The sequence below is a fragment of the Neltuma alba genome, unplaced genomic scaffold, assembly GCF_004799145.2.
Source record: "Neltuma alba isolate B1F8T4 unplaced genomic scaffold, ASM479914v2 tig00012254_pilon, whole genome shotgun sequence".
Taxonomy (NCBI): domain Eukaryota; kingdom Viridiplantae; phylum Streptophyta; class Magnoliopsida; order Fabales; family Fabaceae; genus Neltuma; species Neltuma alba.
Genome location: NW_021636780.1, coordinates 242,231 through 255,473, shown reverse-complemented (window position 1 = coordinate 255,473; position 13,243 = coordinate 242,231). Strand labels below are relative to the sequence as shown.

Sequence of the window (13,243 nt, the reverse complement as noted above, 5' to 3'; positions counted from 1 at the left end):
TAAGAGTTAGTCTAGTTGGTAAAGAGTTGGCTCATAACCCATAAAGTTGCGAGTTGAAATCCCATTTCCGATGTGAGGACTTTATTGGTGAGCAATCTATAAGTACCTCCGTAAGCGTTCTTTGAGCCTGAAAACATGTCCTGACCCTAGTAAGCTCCCAGAACCCAACTCATCTAAACTTTTATTGTACCAAAAAAAAAAGGGTTGAGTAGCAGAAGGGATTAGTTTCTTATAACATGAAGAATCAAGATTTGAATTTTTATCAAAAGAGATGTCCATAAATAATGTCCGACACTATCTCAAATAGGATTGTTTTTTAGAAAAGGATACAAGTTTTTCCCACAATTCTTATCCTGTTTAATATTCAAGTTTCTCTCCCTTAAATATCAAATATATTTATATCTTTATAGCTAAAATTCAATAGTATGTATTTACTGCTATTTTTTCCGCAAGAGATTAAATATATATACCTGTTTGTAATTGATGCAAAATCGGAAGAAATTACACAGTTCAGCCAAAGATGACCTTGAATGAACTCAGGCACTGTGAAATTACTAGCCTCTTCAAAAGTTGTAATCACGTGATAATTAACCAGGTCCTTATTCATCTAATCTCCATAATACGAAGTTACCAAATCCCAATCAAGTTTCATTATGCTTTAATGGCCGACCCAAAAACGTTGGGCTTGCCGCTATCTCACGTCTCTTGTTTGGGTCTGCGCGTCCTGTTTTCTGGTTTCATTACGAATATTGGCCTGAACATGGGCATGCTCATATAGGGTACTAATGAATTCATGTTTGAGCTTATATCAGTATGACAATCATCATTATATTTTATATCAAAAGGGGGAAAAGTTAATTAGAAATATTTAATTCGTCACATGGCAATTACATAACATTTCATCATCACTGAAATTTTCAACTATTACAATGTCCCTCATCTGCCTTGCCATGGAACACCCAAAGCTTGCTTATTACAGCTCTCGCAAGATCCCAAAGCAGAGAACCTACCTTACCCAGGGACTTTAGAGCCCTTCAGTGAAGGCGACCCCAGTGTCCTTGAGCCAAGTCCCGCCTTGAATGAGCTGAGCCACTGTGAATTTGCTTGCCTCAGAAGCACTTGTAATCACATGGAACCCAGGCCACTTCACTCTCTTGGCTGTCCCAGCACCAGGTCCTCTGTTCTTGTACTCTCCATAATACAGATTCTTCAGTGTGGATTGCTTGTCGTCCCATGGAGCCCATCCTGCTGGATCAATGTGGGTGCTCAGGAACGATTGCATCACCACAGTTCGAGAGAACTCCTTCCATGGACGACCCAGAAAGGTTTTCACCGAACCGATCACTGGCTTGAGATCAGAGCTTGGTGTAAGGTTGCATTGCTGGATTGAAGTCCCTGTGTTCTGGTTTGGGTCTACGCGTCCTTGTGCGGTGACCATGTTGTTCTGTTTATCCATTGGCCTTCGAGCCGCTAGGAAGCATTTCTGGAACACCACGGCCGCGTTGCCGAAGACGAAGTCGACGGTGCCTGTGATGATGGAGTCACGGTAGAATTGCCTGTTGGAGTGGGCATATAGGGTGTCTTGGAAGGCGTCCACACGGCAGCGGTTGATGACGGAGAGATCAGCGCCGACGCGGAGAGCCACCGCTTGGTGCTTCTGAGGGCCTGCCGTGTTCTGGAACCATATGTCCTGGCCTATGAATCCATCCCCAACCGCAGCTGCATTTGCATGTTGATTATAAATATGTGTGTGTTAATGCTAAGAAACAAGCCTAACTAAACTTTTCAATGATCTTCTGAACTTTTGTTTAATATAAGGGTGGGCTAATTTGATTAGATTAATAAAATTTGTTAAGTTAGTTATTTGTAATAAATATATTTTGTTTTTCTTATAATATCCTTATTAATCATATGTATTAGTTAAAACTACCATTTGATTTATATTCCCTTTGGTCTTATATATAAGTTTTAAATAACCAAATCACGTTTAACGAACTAACAATTAAAATTACTTAAAAATGTATCTTCTTTTTTTTCTTAAATTTGTCCTTATTTATTAATAAAGTAAATCAGAGTCAATAAATGAAAAATATGAAAGAGAATATATGGGAGTAATATTAATAAGAGATGGAAAGTACTAAATATAGTCAACTAAACGCAAAATAAGAAAAAAAGTCATAAATGCTCAGTCAAACTTAAAAATATAAAGTTTATATTTTAGACCAGACTCATTTCTAAAACTAAAGCCTATATAGGACCGGAGGGAGTACATACTATAGGGATTATTCAAAAAATATAACTAAATATAAGAGATAAAATATATTAAGATTTTATATCTATCACTAAATTAAAAGTGAAACCATGACTTTACTAATTTAATTGTACCCAACAAAAAAATTTCTGATGCAAGGATGACGTACTACAGGCTCTCTGGATAGGGATCAGCTTGATTTTCAAACTGATCGCGATGTTTCAGTTCAATCATAAACTTCCAAGAAACTAAAGATTAATGGGATCCAGAGATAAGACTAAAATGATAAAGCTAAGCCATATCTCGTCTATGATCCATCAAGCTTTATCAGCTGACCCCACCAGCTCGCTGGGCTGCCCGTACTAATTAAAATTAATTGTTGTATTATTTGTAATAAATATGGAAAAAAAAAAATCATCTCTCAATTTAATGAAAAAACCCAGACATCAAGAGATGAAAATCAAAGAGATCCATACCGACGGTGGCTGTCCTGAAGGTGGAAGTTCCATCGACAAAATTCAAACTTCCAGTTATGATCGTCTCATCTTTACCATCACCCACTAGCATCACATTCTTCTTCTTGGATCCAATCTCAACATTCTCTTTATAAACTCCCTTCTTGACATATATTACATACCTCGTCTTACTGTTATCAGGTGCCGCATCCACGGCCTCCTTCACCGTTTTAAACCTGCCACTTCCGTCCTTGGCCACCACAACGTTAGCCTTTATATCATTCGCAGAAGCCTCCAGAAGCTTCCTGTCCTTACTGGTCACCCATGAGGGAAATTCTCCATTCAGTGGCTCCTCAATAGTTTCAGTGTTAGAGGGCATGACATGAACAAGCATGGCTAGGGAGGTTCTGGCTCTGGAGACCAAGTCATTGAGCTCAGACTCGATAAGGGCTCGAGCGGAGCCCGCTCCTTCTAACTCATCCAAGCAAGTGACGTGGTTAGTGAGGACAGTGCTGAGCCATGTGTGAGCATCCTGGTAGGATTTGGTGGTGTTCTCTGTGAGAGCCACCACAGAGTCCCAAACCCTGTCAAGGGACGAGTCCAGAAGTTGTTCACAGACAAGCAGAGCTTGCTGCTGTTTTGGATCGTTGATTCTGTATTTGATGGCTTTGGTTGAGTCCACAGTTTTCTGGATTTGTGAGGTGGATCTGATCAGGAAAGATTGAAGCAATTTGGAGTTTTGGTGGTTAAAGGTCGAAGCTTTAGTTAATTCAGAGACGTGGGCAAGGCATGAAGATCTGTGAAGGGCATGATCACATAGATGATGATAAGGGGGAAGAGAAAGGTTGAAGAAGGAGGAGGAGGGTGTGAAGAGATAAGAAGCAAAAAGAGCAGAACTGACGAGAGCAGCTAGAGAGAGAAGAAGCCACATGGTCCTGGAAATGGATTTGTTGGGTTTGTGAAGGAGAGATTGGTGGGAGGCAGCCATGTTTGAATAATTGGGGGTGGCACACATGTTAGTGAGAGGCAGTGTTGCTTGCTTTATATAGAGAAGCGAACTTGCATGTATTAGGTTGGAGAGTGAAGAAAAAAGGGAAAATTTCACTGTAGGACCGCAGAAGACAATTAATTTCAAAGAGCCCTCAAAACTTTCTGAAACTTCACTGCAGGACTAAGAGGGCAAACTGATATTAATTCCACAAAGAAAATGACGCTATTGCCCCTCATAATACTTATTGCAGGGTGACATGTAAATGGACTAATTTCAGTTGTAAATAAAGGTATGTATGTTGCAAATTGACTAGTCCCACTTGCAAATGGGTTCTCTCACACTTATTCACTCACAGGCACCTTTTTCAGGTGAATGAGGTGATATGTAAATGGACTAATTCTAATTGTAAATAAATGTATGTATGTTGCAAATTGACTAATTCCACTTGCAAATGGACGCTCCCACACTTGTTTACTCACGGAGACCTTTTTCAGGTGAACGAAGTGACATGTAAATGAACTAATTCCAGTTGTAAATAAATATATGTATGTTGCAAATTGTCTAGTCTCACTTGCAAATGGGCTGTCCCACACTTGTTCACTCAGACACATTCTTCAGGTGAAGAAGGTAATATGTAAATGGACTAATTTTAATTGTAAATATATTTATGCATGTTGTAAATTATCTAACCTCACTTGCAAATGGGTTCTCCCATACTTGTTCACATGAGGGGCAATAGGGTCATTTTCTTTGTGGAATTAATATCAGTTTGCCCCCTTAGTCCTGCAGTGAAATTTCAGAAAGTTTTGGGAGCTCTTTAAAATTAATTGTCTTCTGCGGTCCTACAGTGAAATTTGCCCAAGAAAAAATGTGCGAGATTTGAAACATGGGATAATAAAATCATAATATCAAAACACACACACACACAAATTAGATCTTAAATATTCTACAATTGTTGTGTTGCCTAGAAATTTATATTCTTTTTTTTACTTATATTTCTTCAGTTTTAGCTCTTGTGTTGCGCAAGGGTCAATTATAGCTAATACTTTCTTCTGTTTTATAATATAAGACATTAGTTAAATCATTATATGTAAATTGATAAAAATTACCTATTTTACCCGTATTTAAGAATTGTGATTGAAAAATTTTCTGGTGTCTTTCCTGTATTTTAAACCCTCTCTTCTCCATGTAACAAGGGGTTAAAAATAGAAAACTATTATTAATTACTCTGTTAACTTCTTATATTTTGAACTAAAAATTTCTTCTAAATGACTTTTTATATAATGGAGAGAAGGGACTAAATAATTGAAGCAGATAAGCCCGTGAGCGCCGATAGTGTATTAATATACTGTCAATATCTCAGTATATTATAGTAGTATAAAATTTATTTTAATATCATGATCTTAAGTTGTAGACAGTGCATATAATAACTCAGTACAATGTAAAACTGTGCTTAGGTAATACTCCCTCCGTTCCTTATTATAAGAGACATTTGATGCTTATGGCATGTTCCTATATATAAGAGACACTTACAAGTTGTCTCTACTTTTTTGTGTTGATTTACTATTTTACCCATATTTATTATCTCCAACTCACACTCTCTCTCCCTCCCACTTCTCTTTCTTTTAATAATTTAATTGTTCTCTCTCATACTCTCTCCTTATTAATGAGGGCATTTTTGAAAAAATATTATACTTTTTACACATTAATTGTTCTTAACTAATTTTAACTGTTTTTTTGATCAACATATTTCGGTTATTTGTCTCTTATAACAAGGAACGGAGGGAGTACTTTGGTTAAAAAAAAAGAAAAAAGAAAATACTACTTTATTATTAAAGTTGGAAAAAAAAAAAAAGAAATTATTTGGCCTTTGAAATACTTTATTTTAAAAGATATGTGCTATAGACATATCGCCCGCGGTTTCTGCTGTTAAAGAAGTCAAAATATTCACCTATTCGACAGTTTTGTCTAAAATACGTAACATTAGTTGAGATATGGGGTCTATTTCATATTAAAGTGAGAATATTTAAGCGAAGATTGAGGTGAGTTGTCGGTGCAATCATACGACCCAATCCAGACGTTATGAATACTAGTACACATTTTGGGGGGAAAAAAAAGGTTGCGTGGATTTGATCCCATCTGTCAAATTCTAGAATTTAATCTCAATTAATGTGAAATGTTTTTTTAATTGTTTTAAGGGGTTACTAAACACTCTATGAGCCGTTGATTACAAAAAAAAAAAAAGATTATAAAAAGCTAATCTATTAAGAGAATAATTTATATAAACTTGAATTTGGACAAGGGACTCTTAACATTATGAGAATGTTACATGTGTAATCATGTATCTTCAATGTGGGCGCTTTCTGGACAATGTGGGTACAATAATTTGTGATGGTCATCTTTCCCCCCAGTATTTATTTGCACGCGTGCCCACTTTAATTTCAACTCAAGTGGCATTGTACATAAGCATGGAACTTTAATATTCCACTTGAACTTTAATGGTGTTGGTACCATAGTTAGATCTCGAAAGCTAGCAAAAGTCACAGGAATCTACTCCGTCTCCAAGAGTTTTTGACCTTTTAGCATGTTGAAAATATTTTTTGTCTTTATTGTCAAAAATATTGGAATTCTATTTATATATTATTTTCACCATGTTTCACGTAAATAAAAAAATTTTAAATCTCGTTAACTCTTATTTAAAATTTAATAGTTTTTTAAATTTATTCCTATTTAATATAGATTATATTTTATATAAACAAAGTTAACACAATAATAAATAAAAAGTTAAATTGTAAATTTATATAAAAAAATTTCTCTTAATATTCTATAAATAGAATTAAAAAAAATATTTTCTCTCTGTTCTATAAATAGGATAAGAGGAGTACTCTTTATTTAATAATAACAAGTTCTTACATATTATTAAGTGCTAAAATCATAGGACTAAGATCTACAGGATCTAGATATGTCATCAATCTCAAACAAAGACACGTGATGTTAATCGAAGTTCGGAGCAAGTCTGCTTTTCTGCACTATAAAAATTAATAAATATAAAAACTAGTTAAGTAATTTGAATAAATTAAAAAAATAAGTTAAATTAGTTATTTGTAATAAATAGATATTATTTTTTTTAAAATATCTTTACTAATCAAGTTTATGGGTTAGAATTATTATTATTATTAAAAAGACTATCTTAAAAAAAATATGAGAAACAAAGTAGATTGTGGTTTTATATTTAGAATCAAAATAAAAATTAAACAAAATCTTATATTAAATATTAGAAGTGGTATTATAATTTTCTCGTTACTTTGGGTCTAAAGTTTTTCTATGTTATCTTTTTGAAAAGAGGAACGGAAAACAAATATTAAAGTCAAATTGAGACAGACAGATTCAGAATTCAAAAGGATAATTCTATAAATTAAAGCAAATGCCACATGTCTCTGGTAATATAAATATAGAAAGCGAGGAACACAATTATGAAGCTGCTCCAATGTGCAATTATACGAGCAAATCCAAGAGACCAAAGCCCCTCAACTTGTAATATATATAATTTGTAAGGGTGCTTAATTATGCTATGGCCAAAAACTAAGTGTATTCCTCACTTTCTTGCCACGTTGTTTTTGTCGGATGGTCCCTGTAAAATACTGTGTTTTCAGTGCTGTCTTTTTCTAATATATTTGTCATCGCGTGATTTTTATTGAAAGATAGTAAATTATATAGTTCTATCTTTTTTTAAAACAAAATTTTTTTATTTTTCCTTTTTTTTAAATATCTCGTCAATTTTAGGACTAGTGTGACTGTGAAGATCTGAGCAGAATTTGTTTAATGGAGTTCTAAGCAAAGGAATATAATTATTAAAAAGTCTTAATGATAATAAAGCAGCTTATAATAACATGTTTTAAAGTGAATAGTAAATGACAACTGATTACTTGTTATTGGGAATTGCTTATAATTAATTTTTTTTCTTGGATCTCATTGTAACTCTCCTTTTTTTATTTTATTTTATGGATGAAAAGGTATCTTAGTATTACCTTTGATGTTTAATGTAAAAACTCGTTTGACTTATATTTTGATTCTAAATATAAGATCTCAATCTACTTTATCTTTTATATTTATTATTTTTTTCGAGATAGTCCTTGTAATAATAGTTGTTCTAGCCAATACACTTGATTAGCAATGATATTTTAGGAAAGACAATACTTATTTATTACAAATAACTAACTAAATTAGTTTACTTAATTTACTCAAATTAGTCAACTAGTTTTTATATTAAAGAGTGGAGCTAGTATTATTGACATTGAAATAGGTATCTTAATATTAAAATATATATATTTGTAGCCAACCTTGTGTCAATAATGAGATATACTTGAATAACTTGTTGTGAAATTAGAGTTTAATTTGGGCGCACATAACTCAGAGGAGAAAAAAAGAGGAGAAAGGGTACATACTGTTCATTTGTTCTTCTCTTCCTCTTTCACGGCGGGCTCACACTTGCCAAACAAAAGTACCCAGTTTCTTGGCGCTTTAGCAATTTTATTTCCCTGTTATTGGTTAGAATTGTTATCACACCTCTCCTTTATATAAAAACTACTTCTTAATTAATTTGAATAGATTAAAAAAATAAAATAAATCAATTAATTATAATAAAATGTGAGTTATTTTATTAAAGTACCCCATTTAAAAATGCGAATTGTGACCATTACAAAATTCAACTGGGGAAGTGTTTGCGTTTGATATAAAATCGACCAACATTGCTTTTCCTTCATTCGTCTTCAAAATAAAAGGAAAATGACACAAAAATAACACTTAAATTTGAAAATCTCTATTTGTTTACCTGAATAATGAAAATTCTTATTTAGTCACATATGATCAAATTAAAATTTTGAAATTTGCTATAAAAAAAAAAATCATCAAGCACTCTCACTTGCTAGCCGGCTATTAGAGCTTTGGCGCCCGCAGCCACAGCTAAGCTCAGGCAAGTTGCAGGTTGCTTGAGCTTCGGCGGCCGGCCGAAGACTCCGGTGACGGGTAACTATTTTTTGGGATTTTTACAACTCTAATAATATAGTTAACAAGTTTTTTTTTAACGCTATTAACAAGTTCAGTATAATAGTTAACAATAAGTTTTTCGGGAATTCAAAAATTGGTATTTTTACAACTTTAATAAAGCGGTTAACAAGTTCTTTAATACTATTAACAATTTTAATATAGTAGTTAACAACAGATTTTTTGAGAAATTCAAAAAATTACATTTTTACAACTTCAGTAATATAGTTAACAAGTCATATAACGCTATTAACAACTCTCATAGCACCATTAACAACTCTAATAATAAGTTATTTAATGATATTAGCAACTCTCATAACTGTAGTGATTGCCTAATAAATAAAAAAATTCAATAGTATTGTATTTACTGCTATTTTTTCCGCAGGAGGTTATATATATATATATATATATATATATCTGTTTGTGATTGATGCAAAATCGGAAGAAATCACACAGTTCAGCCAAAGATGACCTTGAATGAAGTCAGGCACTGGGAAGTTACTAGCCCCTTATTCATGTACTCTCCATAATACGAAGTTCCCAATCAAGTTTCATTATGCTTTAATGGCCGACCCAAAAACTTTGGGCTTGCTGTCATCCCACATCTCTGGTTTGGGTCTGCACGTCCTGTCTTTCTGGTTTCATTACGAATATTGGCCAGAACATAGGCATGCTCATGTAGAGTACTGATGAATTTATGTTTGAGCTTATATCAGTACGCTGGTCATCATTGTTTTATACCAAAAGGGGGAGAAAGTTAACTAGAAATATTTAATTTTTATTCCCATACTTCACATGGCAATTACATAACATTTCATCATCACTGAAATTTTCAACTATTACAATGTCCCTCATCCGCCTTGCCATGGAACACCCAAAGCTTGCTTATTGCAGCTCTCGCAAGATCCCAGAGCAGAGAACCTACCCTACCCAGAGACTTTAGAGCCCTTCAATGAAGGCGACCCCAGTGTTCTTGAGCCAAGTCCTGCCTTGAATGAGCTGAGCCACTGTGAATTTGCTTGCCTCAGAAGCACTTGTAATCACATGGAACCCAGGCCACTTCACTCTCTTGGCTGTCCCAGCACCGGGTCCTCTGTTCTTGTACTCTCCATAATACAGATTCTTCAGCGTGGATTGCTTGTCGTCCCATGGAGCCCATCCTGCTGGATCAATGTGGGTGCTCAGGAACGATTGCATCACCACAGTTCGAGAGAACTCCTTCCATGGACGACCCAGAAAGGTCTTCACTGAACCGATCACTGGCTTGAGATCAGAGCTTGGTGTTAGGTTACATTGCTGGATTGAAGTCCCTGTGTTCTGGTTTGGGTCGTCGCGTGCTTGTGCAGTGACCATGTTGTTCTGTTTATCCATTGGCCTTCGAGCCTCTAGGAAGCATTTCTGGAACACCACGGCCGCGTTGCCGAAGACGAAGTCGACGGTGCCCATGATGATGGAGTCACGGTAGAATTGCCTGTTGGAGTGGGCATACAGGGTATCTTGGTAGGCGTCTACACGGCAGCGGTTGATGACGGAGCGATCGGCTCCGACGCGGAGAGCCACCGCTTGGTGCTTCTGAGGGCCCGCCGTGTTCTGGAACCATATGTCTTGGCCTATGAATCCATCTCCAACCGCAGCTGCATTTGCATGTTGATTAAATGTATTTGTGGTTAATGCTAAGAAACAAGCCTAACTAAAATTTTTAATGATCTTCTTTTTTTTCCTTTACCTGAATTTTTAAAGATCTTCTGAACTTCCGTTGTCTTAGATAATTTAACTGTACCCAACAAAAAATTTCTGATACAAGGATGATGTACTACAGGCTCTCTCTCTCTCTCTGTAGGAATCAGTTTTAGTGCTTGTCATATTGATGAGTGTTCTAAACTTATCAGATTTAGACTGTTTATATCTAATTTAAACGATTCAAATTTAAAATTTTAATTATTTATTTTTAAATAAAAAACTATTTTTTAAAACAATGATAGTTAAATCTTTATTTTAGATTATATAAATATTAAAATAATTATTTTAAATAAATATAAATAAAAAAGAAATCAAATCCAGATCATTTAAATAAAATATGAATATTTTAGATCTGATGAGTTTAGGGTGTTTATTATTGTATGATTTGTAATAAATATCTCATCTGCTACCCAAAAATCCCATCTCTCAATTTAATGAAAAACCTCAGAGATCAAGTGATGAAAATCAGGAAGAGATCCATACCGACGGTGGCAGTTCTGAAGGTGGAAGTTCCATCATCGAAATTCAAACTTCCAGTGATGATCGTCTTATCTTTACCATCACCCACAAGCATCACATTCTTCTTCTTGGATCCAATCTCAACATTCTCTTTATAAACTCCCTTCTTCACATATATAACATACCTCGTCTTACTGTTATCAGGTGCCGCAGCCACGGCCTCCTTCACAGTTTTGAACCTGCCACTTCCGTCCTTGGCCACCACAACGTTAGCATTTATATCATTCGCAGAAGCCTCCAGAAGCTTCCTGTCCTTACTGGTCACCCATGAGGGAAATTCTCCATTCAGTGGCTCCTCAATAGTTTCAGTGTTAGAGGGCATGGCATGAACAAGCATGGCTAGGGAGGTTCTGGCTCTGGAGACCAAGTCGTTGAGCTCAGACTCGATAAGGGCTCGAGCGGAGCCTGCTCCTTCTAACTCATCCAAGCAAGTGATGTGGTTAGTGAGGACGGTGCTGAGCCATGTGTGAGCATCCTGGTAGGATTTGGTGGTGTTCTCTGTGAGAGCCACCACAGAGTCCCAAACCCTATCAAGGGACGAGTCCAGAAGTTGCTCACAGACAAGCAGAGCTTGCTGCTGTTTTGGATCGTTGATTCTGTATTTGATGGCTTTGGTTGAGTCCACAGTTTTCTGAATTTGTGAGGTGGATTTGCTCAGGAAAGATTGAAGCAGTTTGGAGTTTTGGTGGTTAAAGGTCGAAGCTTTAGTTAATTCAGAGACGTGGGCAAGGCATGAAGATCTGTGAAGGGCATGATCACATAGAGGATGATGAGGGGGAAGAGAGAGGTTGAAGAAGGAGGAGGAGGGTGTGAAGAAATAAGAAGCAAAAAGAGCAGAACTGACGAGAGCAGCTAGAGAGAGAAGAATCCACATGGTCCTGGAAATGGATTTGTTGGGTTTGTGAAGGAGAGATTGGTGGGAGGCAGCCATGGTTGAACTATTGGGGTGGCACACGTTACTCAGAGGCAGTGTTGCTTGCTTTATATAGAGAAGCAAACTTACATGTGTCAGGTGGGTGAGTGAAGAAAAAATGGGCGAGATTTATAATTTTTTTAATTTTTATCTCTTGAGTTTTAGCTCTTGTGCTGTGTAAGGTTCAATCGTAGCTAATAATAATACTCTCCTCAATCCGTAATATAAGACGTTAGTTAAATTTTTTTACAAATCAATGAATGTTAATTAAGTCACTAGATGTAAATTCATAAAAATTATCTATTTTATCCTTATTAAAAAATGTGATTGAAAATTTTTTTGTTGTTTTCTCTCCTATATTTTAAACCTTCTCTCCTCCTTATAATAAAGGTAAAAATAAAAAACTATTATTAATTAAGCTGTAGACAGTGCAGTTTGTTTTTTCATAGTCAATATAATAACTCAATACAATATAAAACTGTGCTTCGTTAATTCTTTGGTACTACTTTATTGAAGTTAAAAAAAAAATGAAATTATTTGGCCTTTGAAAAGATATGTTGTGGAAATTTTGCCCACGGTTTCTGCTTTTAAAGAAGTCAAAATATTTACATATTCGACAATGTCGTCTAAAATACTTAACATTAGCTGACAATCTGACATATGGGGTCTCTTTCATATTAAAGTGACAATCTGACAATGATGTTGAGTGCACATTCGAAAAAACAACTGAGCTTTCTCCCACATGGCAATGTGGTTATACTAGAACCTAGTTTGAATGATTAATATTTTGATGTTTAGAATTTTTATATTTTATTTGAATAATATGGATTTGATTTTTTTATTTTTTATTTATTTAGAATAATTATTTTAATATATATAAAATTTAAAATAGAAATGATCTCTTAACTATTATTCTTTCAAAAAATTAGTTTTTTTATTTAAAAATAATTAATTAAAGATTTTAAATCTGAATCGTTCAAATAAAATATAAACAGTTCAAATCTAATAAATTTAGAATGCTCATCAAGATGATGAGTACTGAAACTAGTTTCTGAGAATTCTTTTACGTGTTCAAAGTTACTTGGATTTGATTCCACTTGTCGATTTATTAATTTATTAAAATTTTATTTTAATTTACATAAAATTATTTAAACCCTTTGATTAGAAAAAAAGAAAAATCTGGACAATGCGGGTACAAAAATTGGTGCGGGTACAATAATTGGTGATGGTAAGGCCACAATATACACGTGCCACAAGTGGAATTGTACGTATATAAGCATTGTTTTTTGGCCAAATACGTATATAAGCATTGAACTTTAATAATTGGTATA

General features: G+C 34.8%; 2 protein-coding genes across 2 annotated transcripts; both read right to left on the bottom strand.

Annotated features, from left to right (window-relative positions):
- Positions 1-840: 840 nt before the first annotated feature.
- On the bottom strand, positions 841-3,730 carry LOC114725466 (pectinesterase-like). Its single transcript, XM_028911982.1, has 2 exons — positions 2,728-3,730; positions 841-1,719 (listed from the first exon to the last, which is right to left on the bottom strand). The coding sequence occupies exons 1-2, from the start codon at positions 3,719-3,721 to the stop codon at positions 1,025-1,027; spliced, it is 1,689 nt and encodes a 562-aa protein (XP_028767815.1). The 5' UTR covers positions 3,722-3,730; the 3' UTR covers positions 841-1,024.
- Positions 3,731-9,577: 5,847 nt separating this feature from the next.
- On the bottom strand, positions 9,578-11,948 carry LOC114725468 (pectinesterase-like). The gene is made up of 2 exons (XM_028911983.1): positions 10,964-11,948; positions 9,578-10,374 (listed from the first exon to the last, which is right to left on the bottom strand). The coding sequence occupies exons 1-2, from the start codon at positions 11,928-11,930 to the stop codon at positions 9,680-9,682; spliced, it is 1,662 nt and encodes a 553-aa protein (XP_028767816.1). The 5' UTR covers positions 11,931-11,948; the 3' UTR covers positions 9,578-9,679.
- Between the last annotated feature and the right edge of the window lie 1,295 nt (positions 11,949-13,243).